Source organism: Agelaius tricolor, unplaced genomic scaffold, assembly GCF_023055355.1.
Source record: "Agelaius tricolor isolate 1412-34295 unplaced genomic scaffold, bAgeTri1.0.p SCAF_16, whole genome shotgun sequence".
Classification (NCBI taxonomy): domain Eukaryota; kingdom Metazoa; phylum Chordata; class Aves; order Passeriformes; family Icteridae; genus Agelaius; species Agelaius tricolor.
The window spans coordinates 14191226-14211913 of record NW_027269276.1 but is presented as its reverse complement, the minus strand read 5'-3'; the positions used below and the strand labels follow the sequence as shown (position 1 = coordinate 14211913).

The window sequence follows — 20688 nt, the reverse complement described above, 5'->3', positions numbered from 1 at the left end:
GGGCACCACAGTATTGAGCTGTTTGAGTGTCCAGAGCAGGGCATGAAGATGGGAGGAGCAGCTGAGGTCTGTTCAAGCTGGAGGGGACCAAGGGGAGAGCTCACTGCAGGTACAGCCTCCTTGGGAGGGGAAGAGGAGGGGCAGGCACTGATCTCTTTGCTCTTGTGAGCAGTGACAGAGCCTGAGGGAATGGCCTGAAGTTGGGTCAGTTGGTCTAGTATGGACATTAGGGAAAGGTTCTTTACCCAGAGGGTGGCTGGGCACTGGAACAGGCTCCCCAGGGCACTTGTCCCAGCACCAGCCTGACAGTGTTCCAGGAGAGTTTTGTCAGCACTCTGAGGCACATGGTAGGCTTCTTGAGAATGTTCTATACACAGAGCTGGACTTTTGTGGATCCCTTCTAACTCAGGATATTCTGCAATTCTATGGCTTTAGCAGAGCTTTTGAGAATGGGAATTAGACTCCCAAACCTGTGTTGCTCAGAGCTTCAAATCCCACCTGATTTACCAAAAGGGCTGAAGCATTCCTTGTGTGCCTTGGCTCCCTTTTCCAGCACGTGCCTTGAGTCCTGTGGAGCACGGTGCCCTCGGTGGGCCCCACTTACCAGCAGTGCTGCCAGCCTGGCAGGATGGGAGCAGTAGGAGATGATGTGCCTGAGAACTGACAGCTTTTGCCTGACTTCACTCCTGGTTTGCAACTGCCTCTAAATGCTTCACTAATGTGTGAAAATGTGAGAAATGCAATCCAAAACCAAACAGACTTTTCAGTAAGTTAAACTGAAATGAAATCAATAGACATTTGAAGTATTAGAATAAGGTTACAGTACTGCATATAAAAACTTAATAGGAAACTGAAGTGGGGTTATTCATCTACCTCTTAAAAAGCCAGACTAGATGAGGCATTCCAGTGCACAAAGGCTTTGGGTTATGTTTCTGCATTTAAGTGCAATAGGAACCTACAGTAGGGGCTATTTTGTGTTGTTTGTAAACAACTTACAAATTTTAATAAAGAACAGTTCCTGCCATCATGTTCTTTTTTATTTTGAAAAAAATGTAATGAGAAAACCCTGAGGTTTTCCTTAACATAGGTGATTCTGATAGCTTTCATTAATTGGGTTATTAACAAGGAGTGAGTTTGAAATACTAAAAATTGTATTCTCCATGGCAGCATAGCAAACAGTCACAGATTGGTTTAGCTGCTGGCAGCCTTCATACCTTGTTTGTTTAAAAAAAAAATCTGGGTAAGGAGTTCCTCTGGTGTTGTTGGATTTGGACTTATTTGACTTAGTTTTGTTGATACGCTTTTGTCTGTGTTGGTGTAAGGTTATCTTGGAAGATATTTGAAGATCTAGCTCTGTAAGGTGTGGAACAAATTGTCCTTCATTTCAGTGGGACAGATTAGATGGAATCTGTAACATTGGGTTTAGGATAGTATCTGAAATGTGCAGACAAGGAGGAAAACAAGATGTGTAGATTGTGTCCTTTTTTTACATTTATTTTTTTGAAAGGACACTATCCTTAAAAACACATAGGCTGCCTCAAAATTGTCTTTCCTTGCAGTCTTGCAACTGGTAGTTGGCCTAAATACTTTTTGCAGAAGCAAATGGTTTTCTTCTCAACAAAACCTTACTATGTAAATAAATCTGGCAAGTTATTACAGATACCTGGATATTTCATGATTCTTTGTTCTTTTTTAATTGTGTGTTCATTATTAGAAGAATTTTGGTTTTGAAAGCCTCAATGAGTTTCAGTATTTTAGGTGTTGAATAATTCACTATGAACTTTGTTTACACACTGTTTATGTCCCAAAAAACCTCAAGCAACTTATTAGAAAAGACTTTACCACATTCCTTTATTCAGAATTATCCTCTGGTTAATTACACTTGGCAAAATCTATGTTTATGTAGAGACTGGTATTCTGCTGAGCTTCAGTGAGGGATGCCAGGATTCAAGTCAGGATCGGGAGCTGCCTGCTCTGGATCATGCTAGGGAACCCCTGAGCCCTGCAGAAGCCAAAGGCCAGCTGAGACAGGAATGAATAGTGCTCACAGGTAAAAGGGACAAACCCAGGCAGCTGGGTAGCAGCAGAATGAGAGATTGATCTTGGGCAAGTTGAAAATGGAACAAAACTCTTGGTCCCTTGCAGCAACTACAGTAAAAGCCCTGGAAATGTGTCTGCAGGTTTAAGATTATCCAAATGCTAATACAGCATGTTCAGCCCTTAGTCAGCATTGGGGAAGCCTGCAGAAAGTGTCAGTGTTTTTTAAGAAGTTGGTTTTGGCATTGCTCCTGGAATGCTCCCAACATTTCTTGTTTTCCTTCTGATTCTCATTCTGACTTAGGGGTGCCTTAGTGTTTCTAGGTCAGGTGTGAGGAAGGCAAAGGAACGAGTGTGGAAGGAAACTGTATTGGAATGATTTGTCAAAGCTCATGAGAATTCTGCACAGAGTAGTTAGGAACAAGGTGAAGTTGAGCTGCAGTGGTACCTGCTCATGGAGTCTGTGTGTCCCCTGTGTGCCTGGCTCCCAGCTCTGCTGCTCAGTCAGGGCTGTGTGGCAGCACTGCCCCCTTATCTGCTACAGCCTAAAGGCACAGCTACTGGCATTGCATTTGGGTTGCTCTTTTAGCACTTAAGATTGTAATTCTGTTAGGCAAGATGGAGTCAAAGGCAGCATTTATAGCATGGTTGAAAGACTTCTAGCTTCTCCCATGGTCCTGACCAGGTGGTAAGGAGTAGGTTGTTTATGAAGCTGTCATGTAAGCTTAGAGAAAAGCTATTCAAATGCAAGATACTTTGTAAGCCAGAACTTTGTTTTTAAAGAAACACAAATTTGGCATGTAACATGGAATGTAGAAAAAGGTAAAGTTGCTTTATGGGCCTCACCAGGGTAATGAATTGCAGCAGCCAAAAGTGAAAGGATTTTGATAATCTGAGCATCTCTTCATGTCCAGGTTGTTTGGGATGGAGGGAATGAGACTGTTCACTGAATAGCTGTCCTGTCTGAATCAGAATATTATGCTTAGATGAAAAAGTAGTTCAGTTGCCTTTATTTTATATTTAATTCAATATTATTTCAGTTCATGTGGGTTTGAGTCAGAGGTCTGAAATTGAATGAGTCCAGAAGTTGAAAGCAAGGTACATCACAAGTTTAATGTGGGTTTGTGTAAAAGTGCTGCAAGCCAAAGTCTTCAGCCACAGTTCAGCATTTGAGACTTAAATAGTTTTTCTTCATTATGCCAATTTTGAAGCCTTGTGATTTAGCTTGAATTGCACCTGTTCTGGGTTTTCATTATGAAGTTTAGCATTTTGCTAAACACATAGAAATGGGAAATTAAAGGGAAAAGAAAATGCAGCATCACACTGCACCACTACAGAGGTTCTTTTAAATAAAACCGGGCTATTGATCTGCAATGGTCTGCAGCAGTTTATCCTCAAAGCTGACACTTGGCTTTTTACTTGGTTTCCCCTTTAAATCGTTGGAATCTTATGTATACTTATGATGCTGATGCTGAATTGCAAGGTCTAAAAGACATTTAAATTTGGTTTTTTGCATAATACTGCCAAGTCGGTGATAAAGTTACAGGTTTTGTGAAACAGCTTCTTGGCTGGCATCTGTGCTCACAGCATAATTATGCCAATACAAGGTCTATGAGACTGAATCTAATACGTGTCCTGATAGCATCAGTTTCTCCTAGCAAATGGAGGAAGGATAGTTTGTAAATAATGTGTTTGTTCACATCTCTGGTAAAAGCCTAGAGTTACAAAGATAGCTAGATGTCCAAATTAATTTTTTGTTAGCTTTCTTGATTCAGGAATAATTTGAATGCTAGATATTAACATTAAGCAGTCTCACATACTTAAAATAAGACTGTTAGGAAATGGTTGTTTCTGTGTTAAAAGCTCTTTCATAGACCAATAGGAACTATCACTGTAGCTATGAAGTGAACTTCTGATTAGAATTAATACAAGAGGACTCCTGGGGAGGCAGAGATCATACAAATGCTGGTAATACACAGCCCAGATAATAACCATGAAGGCCAGGTCTCCTAGCTGTTGATGGTTGTCTTAAAAAAATGTTGGGCCAGACACTTTTTATATGTCTCCATGAAAAACTGTGGTGTTCACTGGAGTGGAATGAATGCTTCATATTTGCAATGGGTTTCTGTGCTTCCTTTTCTGGGATATCAGCTTCACTGGCAGAGTCCAGTGAGCTAGAGGAGATCAAGTATATTGATTTTTCGTTTAATTTTCTTGGGTGACTTGTGTATTATTATGGTAATATGACAGTCTACAGAGCCAGGATACAAGCCTAATACAAATTAGACTAAATAATTTGAAGCATAGGATTTTAGAGGAAGAACTTTAGACAACTGTATGAAATCTTAAGCTAGCTGGGTTAATTTAAAAAAATGTTCAGAGAACAGCATTCTTATACAGATTTGAAAGTTACTGTAATAAAAGCAAGTGAAGTGAACTATCATATTGATTGAATGACAATAAGTCAGTTATTCTATACAACTGGAGCGTTACATGCTGGTTTTTTAATGTATTTCTTCTCAAAGCTGCCGTGGACTGAATAGTCAAAGCTGCTTTAGAAAATGATTGAAATTGCATGTATTAGCTTTATGAATAATGTGCATGTGGAAGATGAGAATCTGTCTGTTATGGACATTGGACACTCAGTGGGACCTGCTTGCCCTGGCATAATGTAATTATTAATTAAAGTAAAAACAGTGCCCTGACAAAGGATGAATGAAGCTGTGCATGAGGTTGCCTCCTGACAGAGGTGACTGTACAGCTGAGAAAGTGGATTAGGATCTGCTTGAGAATTCTGCTCAGTGTGTGAGATTTGTTGGGTCTGATGTTTACTTCTTCTCCCAAGATTTTTGCCTCCTGTTGGTTTTTGATTAACCCTCTGGCAGTTGAAGTGAACTTGTAAATTTGGTCCATTGGCAAGATGTAACGTATTCCTGAGGTGGAATGCTCAAACAAATTCTTGTTTGTATTTATGTAATAATTAACCAAGGAAACGTCTGTATCTGAATACACGGAAATAAATGCTAAGGTTGGATTATTTTGAAGTTAAATTAAAGGTTTAGTCAACATATCAAATAGTCTTATTTCCCACAGTGTCTGAAGTAAAATCTGATTTTTGCACGAGTATTAAAACATGACAACTCATAAAAGGGACTCGTGTTGGGCCACATGCATGTTACCACCCAGGTACAGACTCTGCTGTAGGTGAGTGAGCACCACTCCCTGAGCCTTTCCCTGCTGCTCCCAGTTTGTGCTGCCAGAGGTAAACAGGAAGCTGCTGCCCTCCTGGAGCCTTTACTCCCTTCACTCAGCACTCTGTGAAATTAAAATAAACACAGACAGCAATTTTTGCATCAGAGCCTCCCCCAGGGCAGAGTTCCTCCTGACCCCCAAAGCGCTCCTGCAGCTGCTGTCCCGGTGAGAGGAGCCACCAGCTCCTGTGCCCTGGGGTTATGGCTGTGAAAAACGCCAATCACTGGTTTCGAAAATTTTAAAAGTTTAATAGTAATAAAATGGTTATAAAAATAGTAATACAATTAGAATAATAATGATTTGGACAATTTGAATTAGGACAATAAGAGACAACAGAAACAAAGAGTTACGGATGTCCAGGTACCTTTTTCTGGGCAGCACAAGCCCGCAAAAGGACCCACGTTAAGAGGATTAACCCTTAAAAACAACAGCCTGTTGCATATTCATACACCCCATACATGATGCATAAATTCCATTCAAATACAGGATTCTGTCTGGTCATCGTCAACTTCTTCCTCTGAACCTTAACAGCGCCTTCGAGGCGGGAAGAAGTTCGTTTCTTCTGATAAGAGGGCAATAAATTCTTTTTCTCTGAAAGATTTAGGTGCCCTGTGGCTGTTATCTCGCTACAAGTCCTTTCTTTAAAAAAAGTATCCCACATAGCATAGTTTCTATTTTAACATTTTTTTATAACCTAAAGCTATATTTAACACACTACTTAAGAGAAATAATACAGCATTACTTTCTAACATAACACATATAATATTAATTTTAATATTTGCGAAAAGCCAATCACATAAAATCCGCATTTTTCCCATTGCTGTGCGGGGAGCACTCCTGAGTGCGCAGGAACCTTCCAGCTGTTCCCTGCACAGCGCACCTCCCGGTGCCACAGCTGGCCAGCGCCCCTGCTCCTGGGGCTCTCTCCTTGTGCAGGCTGCCCCTGTTCAGGAACACACTGCCCTGAGCCCCACATCTGAGCACAGCCCAAGAGCAGAGTTCCCAGCTCTACCAAACGTGAAATAGACGTTCTTGAAGCCAGCGACTTGGGAAAATCCTGTGTAAACCTAACAGAATGCATTAGAATTCTACAAGCAGGTCTGCGGCGGTTAAGCTCTTTATCACAGGCTCCGCCCTGGTGCACAGAGCACTGATTGTCTTATCCTGCCCCACTCACCCCTGTTGAAACTATGCATACAGGAGGGAAGATCAAAGCAAACACCTCAAAAATAGGTGAACTTGAAACCCATGACCACGCTAATGGCCAGGTTAAGAATTAAGCATATCTTATTTGTGGTATCAGAGCAGTTAAATGTTAAAACTGAGCAGTGCATAGCACTAATAAAGTTTGGTGATGTCAGCACAAAGGTGCTTTTTGGTACATGCTGTTGAAAAAAGTTTTGGCCACAGTTTTTTGCTGTGTTGCAGCTTTTGCAGTTTCATCATGCCTGTTGCAATAAAGAGTGTTTTTCTTTAGCCTGAACTGCCGCAGGCATGTGACTACACGACAGTCTCCACTTAGAAAAAAATATCTATATTCTCTCTGGTTTGTAAATAAGTTCAGAAAATGGCTTTTTTTAAAAGGAAAAAAAAACCAAAACAAAAACAAAAGAGACTCAGCTGTAGTTTTTCCAAATTATTTTAAATTTAGTTGTTATTCAGGGGGATGATTTAGCTAATGCTTATTTTAGAAATTAGTCTTTCAATTTTTATGGAATTGCTACATACTGTTACTCAACTAAATCAAACTGTTGGCATAAAAACATCTTGTTTGATATTCTTGGTTAAAAACAGTAATAAAATAAGGTCTGTAATCTGCCCAACGTGTTGTGTTCTTACAATCCAATAATAATTGGTGATGACAAATACACCCAACAAAATGTAGATGTTCAATAATTGCAATAATTTAATAATTGCAAAAATGTATTTATCCTTTCATCCTTAAAATCCTTTCATCCTTAAATGTATTTATCCTTTTATCCTTTCATCCTTCAGTGTTGTTTTGTTATTAGTTTAAATGCTAAGTAATTCAGAAATATTGCAATGCTCTTATGTACATTCTGCATAAATTAAAAAAAGCAAAACCTGCAGCTAAAGAATAAGGCTAAAAAAATAATTTTTCTTTTCTTCCTATTACACTGCCCCACTCTATTTTCTGGAAGGAGAGCACTGTGGTGCTGGGAAGGGGTAGAGGGGAGTCGGGGCTGGGCGGCCGCTGAGCTGCAGTGGCAGATCGCTCGGTGAGCTGCAGCATCCATGGCTTTCGGCATCGAGGGGAGCTGCCATCCCAGAATTCTCCCTGGGACTCCGGGGGTAACCAGGCGTTCCCAGTGAAACCCTGTCAGTAAACCCAGTAAAAAAACCAGGCGTTCCCAGTAGAACCCAGGGTTGTCAGCTGCGGATGCTGCCGGGGCAGACCTTGGCCTTAGGCTCTCAGGGTGCTGTCCCGCAGTATCGGTGTGATGAGGAGACAAATGTCTTCATTTTCCGTGCACAGAAGGGTCGGGGGAAGGGAGTAGGAACGGCTGCGGCCCTACAAAGAGGGCAGTGACTGAGCAGGGAGGAATTCACTGCGGTCATTGGGGCCTGGTGGTCTAAAGCTGGGTGCTAAAGCCTGAGATTCCAAAAGCTGAGATGGGGCAGGGGAGCGAGTGTTGACATCAGCTAGAGCAGGACATGGCTGGGGTGGTATCTTTGTAATGTAAAAAAATTGGGTTTTACTTGGTCGGAAATTTTGCCCTGGCACCAGCAGAGTGCCCGAAGCCCAGCATCCAGTGCTTCCCTCTGCAGTGCATGCTGAGGTGCTGGTCCCACACGTGGAGCCTCTGAGTCACATTGCTCTGACATTCCTCCCTCTGGAGAGCACATGGGAAACTCCCAGTGGACTTCAGTTTATTACTTACTTGCAGGATGATCCAGGAAAAATATTTTCAGTCTTCTGCTGTAGCAGAGGCAGTGGCATGTTGTCTGAATCTCCTGATAGAGTTGCCAAACTACGTTTTTCAATTAAAGACCATAATAATTTTACATGTGAGGTGTATGATTGCTTAAACCCCTTTGATACCTATCTTCAGTGAAGAAGAGTGATACACATAAAATCTTTATTACACTTCAAGGATTGACAAAGCCAAGATGAAAATATTTGTTGTAATTTATCTCATACATTTCTTAAATGGTATGATAGATATATGCAAATGTAAACCACATGTACAATTCACAGATCCAGAGTTAGTGTGTGTGAATGCTGCTCAGTGCAGTGACTGCAGTGCAGGGGGGATTGTGGTGCTGTATATGCCCACATGTACATGGAATAAAAGCTGCTATTGCAAGGCAGCCAGGGCCTCTACTGCTCCACCAGTCCCAGGAAAGCTTGCTGCTCCTGCCACAAGGAACAAGTCAGACTTCAAACAGCTCCAGAGACTGTTCAATAAGTGAAGTAAGACAATAAATATCGAAGAGCAAGTCAACCATATTAAGTTGTTAACAGTATTGCATTTCCTTAGGAAAGGTATTTCTTGGAACATCAGGACAGAGCCACCCAACAAGCTGTGGGATAAGCAAATAGGAGTTCACAGCTCATTACCTACTTCCCAGTATCTGCCTGCAGTCTCTGTAACTTGTTTCAAAATCTTAGGCCCTTTGCACGATCCGCTTTTGAGCTCGTTCCTGTCCTTACTTTTGTCTATCATGTCGCTGTGCCTTATTAAAAACAATATTTCAGAACTTTTAGTGAAAATTAATACTGATGCAGCAGATTAGCCTTGTGGTTAAATACTGAAGTAACTTCTATTCTGGTAATGTCCTGTTAGGTATCTTAGAAGAGCTTATCTTAGAAGAATGCCAGTGTAGTTTCTGACTCCTGAAAATGAGCATGATGTGTAAATCCTGTAGACTCCCATGCTCTCATAACTCCTGTTGTGTTAGAGTGTGCATTTGCTGTCCAGGTGAGCAGGCTCTGGTTGCTGCCACATCTCCTCCTCCCAGCCCTGGCTGTAGCCTGGCTCCAGAGCAGGAGGTGATGGTGGGGAGCTGCCCTGGGGCCAGGCCCTGCTGGGGCAGCAGCACCTGCACAGGAGCTGATGGGAGCAGCTGGTTGGGCCACTGGGATCTCCTGCAGCCTGGAACCAGCTCTGGGGTCAGTCCTTCAGGTCATGTTGGACTGAATTCAACTCTGTCTCAGAGCAAACAGTGAGAATTTCCCCAGAAATTTTTTTGTCAGTATTATGTTTCCCTAGTGATTTTTTTTTTCATATATTAACCTGCTAGTAGTTTCCATTCCTTAATACATTTTTGGTATTTTTAGTTCCCTGTTTAAGATGTCTATCCTGCTGCTTAGATGCTCAGTATTTTTGCTTTGCTATTTCCTCAAATCTTTAAGCACTGCTTTTCATCTTCCTTAAGATTTTCCTCATGTTTAATTTAAATAAATGGCCTTTTATCTTTGTCCATCTTGCTGCTTCTGCTGTCTTCCTTTAATTTCCTTTCAGAAATATGGTCACATCATTGCAGCCAATAAGTATTTTTTCTAACATAAGATATACAAGAGCTATTTTGGAGCCCATTTGTTCACTATAGCTTCTCTGTTTTGATTATCCCAGTCAAGGACCAAAATTAACATTAAGTATTTTTGCAATATTCTCTGGGAACGGCAGACCCTTTCATTTTTTAGAAATATGTGAAAGATTCCTCTAAGTAGATTGGAAAAGTTTGCTAATTTTGACAGATGATATCATTGCAGAAAGCCGTGGGTTTATTTTCTTGTTAGCTGGGAAAACTGATACAAATGATGAGTGTATGGGACTGGTGATGGGCCTCTTCTGGTAGAAGCATTGGTATCAGGTCTAAAGTAAATGGTGTGCAGCTTTGTCAGCTTTGTGACACCTTTGGCTGATGTGTGTGTCTCATTTACTATTGTGTTTAAATTCTGAGCTGAGGAGGCACATGCTCCAGAAGCACAAGGATTTTGTGCAGTAGTACTGTGTCAATTGAAAAGGGGAAGAAAAGGTCATGCTTGTGATCACTTGACACTCCTACTCCCTCGTGGAGGCTGAGCATCCCTTCTGCACTGTGATGGGTGTTTGCTACTGAAAAAAGCTGTTAAGAGATTGAGAGTGGCAATTTTTCCCTTTGTGGGAATGAAGAATGATTATTGATGGCATGTAGGTGGTTGTAGTTTAGTGAGAGTTCTGATGGACAGAGTAAGAAGGTTCTCAGGCACTGAATATACAGTCTCTTCTGATCCCTTGTTTTTAGCGCTTTATTTTTAGATGTTCTATTTTTAAACACCTTGAAATACAAAACTATTTGCTTTTTTTCCAGTTAAAAGAAAACCCATGTTGTGACACAGCATGGCTCTATCTTTTTATAGCTACATCAAATACGTGTTGCTTAGGATAATGCAAGAATATACAAACAATAATAAAGGCAAAAATGAGAAACCAGCAGTTGATACTGTAACACAAGGTGGAGGCCAGCAAAAATAAATTCTGTAAATAAATGTCTTCTCAATACTTACTCATTCCATACAAAACAAGGATCTGCTTTAACCATATTGTACTGCCAGTACCAAAAGCCGTGCAGGAGGCACAGACAGTATCTAGTACATAGGGGATGCAGAATATATTCTTTCTTGGTATTCATGTAGCAGGTGTGTTGATCTGTGAATGAGTGGGTGTTCAGGAGCACAGAGGGTGGGAGCAGAGTGGATTTTGCAGGATCCTGGTGTCCAGGTGCCAGAGATGCGGGGCAGCCCTGCCTCTCCTTGGGCTGCAGCTCGGGGGAGCAGCAGGCCCCGAGCTCACGGGGTCAGCTCGTGACTTGTAAATATTATTCTTGTCAGAGCAGAGCAGATCTGATTTGGAGCCTAAAACAGCAACCAAATGAATAATAACAGCTGACAGCAGTGTGGTGCACGCCTTTAATTGCAGCCTTGCCAGTCCAGCCTCCACTCCCTGTGCAACGTCAGATGCTGGGTTTGGAAGCCCAGGAAGAGCCTGGGGGAGGCCTGGCAGCCAGGTTGTTCTACACTGGTGTTTCCACTTCTGTGGCTTTTTGCAGCCTGTTGAGATGTGTTTTTGTTTTAGGGTTGGTTTTTTGTTTTGTTTTGTATTTTTCTTAATCTGCCAAGCTCATCTTTTTCCAGCTGCTCAAGCTTTGTTAGTGCTGACACAGACTTTTATTTGCTTACTTACTGTACAGTTAGATCACACCTTTCTCTGAGAAAACCTAAGAGAAGCCAAGTGCCCATCTGCTGCCATCTGACCCTCCTGGCTTGGCCTGGGACTGGACCTTGGGCTCTTTGGCCAGCTCTGACCATGTCCCAGGGGAGCTCTGTGGCAGTTCCCGTGTCCTGGCTGGGGCTGCTCCAGGATCAGGTGTGGGGCAGCTCTGCCAGCCTTGTGCTGCAGGCTCTGAAGAATCTTCTGGGACAGAAGGACTCAAGCAGGCCAGGAGACCTGGCCTTGTGTCTGGATGATCCCTCTGGAGAGGGGTGGAGAGAGAATTTGCTGTGTGCTGGACAGCAGAGGGCAATTAGCAGCTGAGAGAATTACCCTGAGTGCACCCTGCAAAGCAGGTTCCAGTGGACACCAGGTAATGAGCTCAGGTGCAAATTGTATCCACATTGGAATGCTGCATTTTTATCTGGAGAGTGGAAAACTATGGCTAAAAAAAAAAAAGCTTAAATTCTCAAGAAATATTCAATAAGAACAAATCATTAGTGTAATTTTTAAACATATAGCCTTGACCTTTGGGAAATATGCAGCCTGAAGTAAGATTAAGAATTGCTTTTATAACTGCTATGATGTGAAGTTTTTTCAGATGATTGATTATAGGAAATTTTTAATTTTTTTTTAAATTTCAAAATTCAAAAACCAGTTAGTTGTTAGCTGGATAAGGTTATAGTACCAGTTGGAAGTGACTGAAGTTGCTAAATTCAGGTTAGACTCTATAATAGCCATTGCTCATGCTTGGAAGGGCAAGAACTTGGGAGTGGGTGGTGTCTTCTAAACACTCCCTGTTTTGTTGCCCAGAGAAGGAGGTGGTAGCCACTGCACCTGGCCATGCCATTGGTGTTTCCTTCCTGGAGAAGGAAGGGTGAGAGCAAAACTTAAGCACAGCTGCTCAGGCTTGGGCTTTTTTGTAGATCCCTGGGAGAAGTCTGACAATAATGTGGTGGTGATTTGCTGCTTCTCTGCACATTTGAATGTAAGGCTATGTTTTGAAAGGAAAGGGGCAATTCCAAACTACTAGGAAACTGCCATTTAAATTGAGTTCCATTTTTAATGTGAACTACTTAGTGCCATGACTCTCAGCTGTCTTCTGTGCCACTGCTTTACTGGGTGTTTAGGCTGATTCCCTTTTTGTTGAAGCTCTCTGTGCACGGTTTGCAGTGTCTGTGGTCATGTGGCTCTCAGCTTTGATGGCTGCTGTGATTAGAGCTGGGCAGGAGCTGCCCTGGCACTGCCCTCCTGCCTCCCTGCTGGCTCCCAGTGCTTTGGGGAAGAACCCTTTGGCCTTAATCACAGTCAGCAACCGTCAGAGACTTGCATAAAGCTGCTGTTTTGCAGACTGTGTGCACATTTTCCATGTATCCCGTGGCTTTGCAAGCTTTGTGCTCATTGAGCTCACTGGGTCTGATGCCATGGCTTCCAAAGGGAAGCTTGATTGTTTTCCCAGTCTCATTTCTTACACGTTTTCTGTGGCTTACTCCATTATCTGATACTAAACCACGTTCTGTATAGCTTTATGAACAATCTAATTATCCATATTTATTTTGATATTGTACCTTTTTGTCCATCCTGCCAGTTCCTTTTTCCAAGTGTAATATCACAAATAACCTGATGAATACACTGAAGGAAATTATGCTTCTTCATTGGACTTCTTTTTTCTCCAAAAACCCAAGCTTCAACTAATATTTTCAGTCATATGTTTTATGACAGTTGAAAAATTGATTCTTTGTTTTCTCAGTGCTTCCAGATCACTGCTTCCATTGTACAGATAGAAAATCACCAAGGTTCACACAAGCTAAGCCAGTTTAAGGTTATTATTTTATTGAATGTCATGTACACTTGTGGACATTCAGGCAAATTACTGAGACTGTGTTTTCAGACATATTTACTTCTGCTGTACTATATTTGAAAGCATTCTTTTGATTTAAGTTTGCAACTGTTCTCCACTGGTGTTGGCACTAATGGATCTGCATCAGGGTAGCTGGGGCTGGAGGCTTAAGAGAAAACACCCATAAGGGCTACAGCTTCTGTGCTGTATGCAGGAGCAAGGTTTAGTGGAAGTTAATTTAACTTGAGGTAAAAATCCAGTTGGTTTTTATGTCACTTGACATGAAGCCAAGCTGTAGGCCTGGTGTAGCACTTGGTGCTAGTAAAGTTGTGTGGGTCATTTGCTCCTGCAGAAATGTGTACACACGAAAATTGCCCCTCTGTAAGTTGCTGATGTCCCATTTCAAAATACCAATGCAGCTGAAGTGTTCAGAGTACCTAAATTTTCTTCTTTAATCTGTAACATTTTTGCAGAATAAAATTATGCATATAATTTGTAATAATAAATTGCTTGTATCCTGGCGAATGTGACTTGATCCTGGATAAAGTACACCCGAGCAGTGTAGCTGAATCACATTGTTACAAATTGGAGCATTAAAGAATAAGGGGAATTTGCAGAATTTGCATTTTGTTGGCCACATCTTCCTTGACAGCATACTTGATCACTTCTCAGTGTTAAATGTAGTAATTCCAGCATCACTAATTTCAGTATTGTGTAAGCAAAAATTAAGTAAAAAAAGGGGAGAAATCCGAACTCCATTAGCATTGTCTGCCAGGCTACAGAAAATAGGTTTGGGTTTGGAGAGCAGATTTATAGCTGAATTAATAGCCTTGATGTCGACTGGATTTAAATCTGTTTGTGGGTGTATCCATGGAACCAAACTACTGTTCAAATCAGCTGGAAGAAAAACAGATTTTGATTTCAAGTGGTACAGCATGAAATGTCACATGTTTTAGTAGCATCCTGAAATAGTAGTCTCTGAATGTGGGGAGAGGGTATCTATTTAGATGTCATTAAGCATGGTGACTAACAGATCAAAAGGGACTGTGAAGACGTGCAGCCGACAAGCTGGGGTACATCATTTGCAGAACATCCCTGAATACTCAACTGCAGCAGACTCACAGCTTCCCTCCCAGTAACAGCTTCTGTGCAGCTTTGATTTAAAAGACTGTAAAGGATGAGGAATTCATTGTGGTGATGGTAATTATCCTCACTGCTAATAGTTACAATGTAGGAGTGTAATTTTTGCATCCTTAGCTTCCAATAGCTGCATCTCAGTTGGAATAATTGGGGTTTTTTTCTACTGGTTTAAAAATGTCTGCCATCTGAAATTCATTCTGTGTGTAGGTGGTCACAAAACCCCCTGGAATTACCTTCTGGTTCTGGAGGGCAGTGCAGAGGCAAGTCAGCTGACACCACTTATGGATGCTTTCATGGAATGCCTGGATCAAGGAATAGAGTTCACTTAAAGGAAAACATTTGGGAAGTTGGAATTCAAATAATGGCTTTCAGTTACTTAGTGCTGATGAGAAATGTAGTAACCTTTGTGATGTTCATTGTGCTTTCCTGCAGGGCAGCAAAGGACACTACAGATACCACTGGCAGAGCCACAATGTCAAGCACAGCGGAGTGGATGACATGGTCCTGCTTTCCAAAATCACTGAGGATGCCATAGTGGAGAACCTAAAGAAACGATACATGGATGATTATATTTTTGTATCCTTTGCTGGTTTTGGGGAGCCCCGTGGCCCTGCTGAGCCAATGTGACACTAATTATATGAACATATTCTCTTTAAGCAGGTTACTCAAGGATGCTGAACATTTTATGTGACACTTCACCTGAGATAACAGAAATGCCTTTGAAAACTCAGCTTATTTTAAGGGTTGAAAATAAAATAGCAAAAATTATTTTAAGGTACTCTTTGTAATGTTTTGAAGATTGTACTTCCCTATATTTATACATTCACGTGACCTTGAAGCCTCCTGAGGTAATGATACTTATAAGAGCAAGAATTAATAGGTTTTAAGCGTGTTTACATTTATTGATGTGTAGTCTTCTATACCTCCAAAATTATAAGGCTTTCAAAATTGCATTTCTTCTGTCACACAGCCCTGTTTACAACTTATTCTGGAATTGTTAATACTGTGAATCATGGGATGATGGAAACAGGTGAATATGTCAAAATCTGTAAATCTTCAGTGTTCTCACTTAAATTTTTTTCTATGATTAATGAAAATGTGAAAATTTAAATACTGGAACATGCAACCTAACAGGAAGAAAAGACTTTAGTACCCAAGGCTTGCTTTTTAAAAAAAATTCATATGAAAGCAATTCCTTAAGATAAGAATAGTCACTATTTCATTTTCAGCTTTTGTAATGTAACATGAGCTGCAGTAATGAATTTGGTAAATTCTAGTCAGTGATGATGTACTAGAAAGTTATGCTGTTCCTTCTGCTTTAGCCAGGTTTTCATACTTCCTAGTTGTATCTGGAGAATAGTTTCCTTGAAGAGCTTAACATATTTTAGCAGAAAGGGGAGGAAATAGAAGATCTGGCTGTTTCCATATATTCTTGACAGATGGTCAAGAGCTGTGCAGCAGCTCAATTTAGCAAGGGCTGATAGAGGAAAGTTCATGTTGCAGTTGTTTCCATCACGAACTGCAGAGGTTTCTAATCCATGTGTGAACATGGGTTTGGACGCTCTGTTGAAGTACCACATGATTATTAAAATTGCTTTAGAGCAGCAGGATGAAGTTGCACAGTACAGGGACAGGCTGTAGAATCCTTCCTGGTAGCAGCATGAGTGCTTTTGGTCTGTGGAGTGCTGCATGTTCCTTGCAGTGTGTGCAGGGACTTCAGTGCCCTGTGCAGAAGAAAGATTTTTGCTTTTTCTTTTTTATGAAAATAGTGGGATTAACATGGAGATGATCTTTCTACTGAAGACAGAAATAAGAGTGTTTTCCAAGGGGACTGGTGGTCACATTGAGGGATCAGTCTTCCCTTATGTTGGGAGAAAGACTCCTTTTGCAATTCTGTGAAGGCTTTTCATTCAAAGTTGAAGATCATCTCTTGAATATTTGAATTGTTTGTGTGTCCACCCATGAATGAACATTTCTCAGTGCTACATTGTACAGAGATGACAGAATCAACCCAGAAAATGCTGGTATTGTTTACCAACAGAAAACTGTCACTTCAAGTGTTTATACTGACACAATGAGTAATTGATCTGTTATATCCAAGACCCAGATGTTGTCACTTGTTTTGAATTAAATTAAAAATGTATGAAGAAAGCATTGCAAATTAATATTACAGAAATTATGTCCATTGAGTTCTAGTTCTTCTCTAACATGTTACCTTTTGCCACCACAGTAGGAGGTTCCTACATAGTACAATCCAGCAGGAGAGATTTGTCAATTTTCCTGCTTTGAACAGAAAGCTTAGATAGCAAGTTTGCCTGTGAACAATTCCAGATTGTTATTGAAACCTGCAGTACAACATTTTGGACCCATAGGTGTGGGCTCATGGCTAACTCCCAGCTCAGTGAAAAGTCATAGTGATACCTGTGAATTACTATCAGGTGCTTCCTATGTGGACACTGCAGCTGTAGTTCCAAAGGTTTATGAAGTATTTGAAATGGAGAGCATGTGCAGCTGAATGTAGAAGGATGAAATACTGTATTAAAAATGTTGCAAAAAATCTAATAATGGCTTGAAATTGAGTGTCGTGGTACAGGGCAGCCTGCAGGAGAGGACTCTGAGGGACTGTTAATAGTTTCACTCATAAAATAACAGCACAGACTGAATTACCCAATCTCCCCAGCACCCCCAGTGCATGCAGCTGAGTAATTGTCTCATTTAGCTCAGCAGTGGCCTTTCCATGCAGCTCTGCTTGCTCAGCACTGTCCTGTGAGATCAGAATGTGTCACTGCACTGTATTCTGCAAAGGTCAAACCAATATTGTCTAATAGTGACAATATGGCCTCTTCAGTTACAAAGGACTAAAACCAGTTCAAATGTGCCATTTCCTTTCTGTATTTTTATTCAAGGTGTGTCATGTTTTGGCCTTTAATACATGGTTCTGTACTTAGCTTATTCTAAAATAAGATAATACAAAAATATTCCAATTGAATATGTTCTTGTAAGCCTGCTAATTTAATTTTTATTAACAATTGTTCTAAGCTGTGGTGGTTTTTACTATTTTTTGAAGTATTATGTAATAGGGGGAAAAGTTCTTTGTTGTTAGTAGTAAGATGATGCTTTATGAAATTGTTGTTACCTTAACTTCTTTTGAATGCAGACATACATTGGCTCTGTACTAATCTCTGTGAATCCTTTCAAGCAAATGCCATATTTTGGGGAAAAGGAAATTGAAATGTACCAAGGAGCAGTAAGTAAAACAGTCTAAAATATTGTGCAGTATTCAGGGGCTTGGAAATATTATCCTGTACAGTTTTACTCTGGGAAGAGTTTGTTTCTGGGTTTGCTAGCATTGTGCTGGCCTGGGAGAACTTGGCAGGTGGTCATTGCCATAGACTGAGTACTCAGATTGAACTCCCTGCCATGCAAGATCAGTATTTCAAGAAAATATTTGCATTGATTAGCTCTAATCCATATTAGGTATCACTCCTTGACATGTCCCTGCTCCTGCAAAGGCAGTTTTTAAGCTGTCATATGCACAAAATGGCCATTAGTGGATTTGGGGACTGTGATTTCAGAACTCTCTAACTGGACAAGAACAATAAAAAAAGGGAGGTGCCAAAATTGGATGCCACTTTTGAAAATACACGTTGAAGAGTGAGTTAGCACAATACATCAGGGACTTAAAATTCAATTTCCTGCTTGAGTTGGGTGTGTCCACTTGGGGCAGCTGTTGGGTTTGGATGGATGAAAATGGGACCTGAGGCACCAGGCTCTGAGTGCTGCTGGGGGAGAGCATTGTTAGCACATCACTGCTGGTGGGATAGGATAAAATTGTGTGTTTCCTTTGGACAAGTAATACATTTCCAGCAGAAGCCATTTTTAGAACAGGGTATTTCTAGGAGAAAATTATGGATGAGAGAAAGTTCACTAGCAAAGTCTAGAGACTTTAGTTTGTTTTTATTAAATGTACCAAAGAATTCTTGGGGAAAATTCACTATAAAGTGCTATTTGGAATTACTTTTTCCAGAGAAATAACTCTTCCCATTTAAATACAAATTTATTTTGCCGTTTCTGCATTTTTTAATGCTGTCTTGACAAATTATTCTTTATTTCCACTCCTAGGCACAATATGAAAACCCACCACATATTTATGCTCTTGCAGACAGCATGTACAGAAACATGATTATTGACAGAGAGAATCAGTGTGTCATTATTAGGTAAGAAAAAGATGGGTAAAAAATATTTCATCTTCTTCTGGTGTTTTAACTTGATGAAGCAGAAAAGTTTATTATCTCATGAAAAATCCTCTGTCCACATCCACATTTTGGGATTTTCTGGGGTAGCCAGAATTTTCTGACCCTTCTTTTTGTTTTCCAGTAAAATCCTGATGACAACTTAACCACAAGAAATCTCTTACTCACACAGCCAGCTTCTTGTCCAATGCCAGAATTACAACAGCTTGAATGACTGCATGAGGGGGCTGCATTAACAGCTGTACAGCCAGATACTGTTAAATCCAGCAGTCCCACTTGGACTGCATTTATCATGGTCTTTTGTTCCTTTTGGAATTCTGCTTGCATTAACTCAGAGACAAAAGGCGAGAGATACTGGGAAATTAATTTTGTCTTCATTGTTAATCTATTTTAATTATTAAGCAATGGAATTCACTGTAGAATTCTTACTAAACTTTTTTTAATGACAGGCATTATTTAAGTGACAGTCAAAGTGAATTTTGGGACCAGAGTTCTGCTTTGTTCACATCTGTGGGTTTTATAGGTGGTGTGTGATAAAAGAAAATGTGTAGGGAGCAAGAACTGCAGGATCCTGGAGCTGGGACCCTCTGCCCCTCCTGACAGGGCTGCTGGGGGTGCAGGGCAGAGCACCTGGAGCTGCCCTTTGCCCATCCCCAGGGCTGTGCAGGGATTTTACACCTGGGAAGGCCAAGCAGGTGGTAACAGTTTGCTGGGTCCAAGGAGGGCCTCCCTGCTCCTGGGCCCCTGGGATAAAGGAAACAAAAAGCCCAGAGCTCTCCTGCCTTCACTGGGATGGCTGAATTGTTCTCTGACCTGTTAGGAATGGGTAAAATTGGGATTTTGCTTTTGGCATAAAGTAACATCCCAGAGAGTGGGATGTTTCACATGAAGCTAAATATATAGTGCAAATCTTTGAGCTGTTGTGGATTGTGAATAAAACCCCTATTTTTTGATCCTGTGCTATGCCCCACAATGCAATGCATGCTGAGAGTCACATTGAGAGAGTTCTGAGATGCAGATCTGAGATACAAACTTAGAGCTTTAATTTTACATGAGAGTTCTTGTTCTTGAGCACTGGGTGATGATGTACTTGAATGCTCTTAGGAATGTACATTTTGTATGTGCAGAGTGAAACTTCTCTGTGTATGCACAGCCTATTCAAAGTCTGCAGGTGTTAATTGAAATTAGTGCAAAACTGAAACAAGAAGGATCATGTTTGCAAGGGACATTTCAGGGACTTTTTTTCTGCATACACATTTATTTTTCCTTTGATATTTTTATTACAAGCACTGTAGAAACTGTGGGCTAGGCTTACAAATAGTTTTCGTTATGATTTTTGACGCTTTAGAATTCTTTTTATAAATAATAAATCAAGTAACTCAGCTGCTCACTAAATTCATATTGTTTGGTTGATATTTTAATCTTTTGGACCACATTTGATTTAAACTGTTTAGATACTGCTTGTATTTTCTGATATAATGTCATCACTATTTCCAACAACCAGGGCTGGCTTTGGGAGGAAATTTCTTGAAGTTTGGAGTTTGCTTGCTTTATGTTTTGTTGTGTGGACCAGAAGGCACTGAAACTGCTGCAGAATGGCAGCTTCCAGGATGCTGCAGCTCTTGACTGAAATGAATGTTCTGCCTAACTTAAGAGTCTGCTTCCACTCCATCAGTTTCACATAATAGCTGCCAGGGGCTTTACCATTTCTGCCCCTAAGTTTTTTCCTCAAAAAACTGAGACACAGCTGTCTGTTGTCATTGCCACAGAAGCTGCTGAGCATAAACAGTTCCAAATGAACCTTTGTGTTCAGTGAAATATAGTTTTTCTGTGAAAAATTGTCCTGTGGGAGATGAGTGATGATAATATGGTTATAGTGAGGTGCTTCTTGCATCTCTGCTTCATAACTAGCCTGAATTTGGAGTGACTCCACTGAAAATCCCTGGTA

General features: G+C 40.8%; 1 protein-coding gene across 1 annotated transcript in view; it reads left to right on the top strand.

The window, feature by feature from the left end:
* MYO1E (myosin IE) overlaps positions 1-20688 on the top strand; it is a 76993-nt gene that overhangs the window by 15732 nt on the left and 40573 nt on the right. Inside the window, 3 exon segments of the mRNA XM_071441642.1 lie at positions 14920-15063; positions 17645-17734; positions 18610-18704. Coding sequence (XP_071297743.1) covers positions 14920-15063; positions 17645-17734; positions 18610-18704 — 329 coding nt within the window.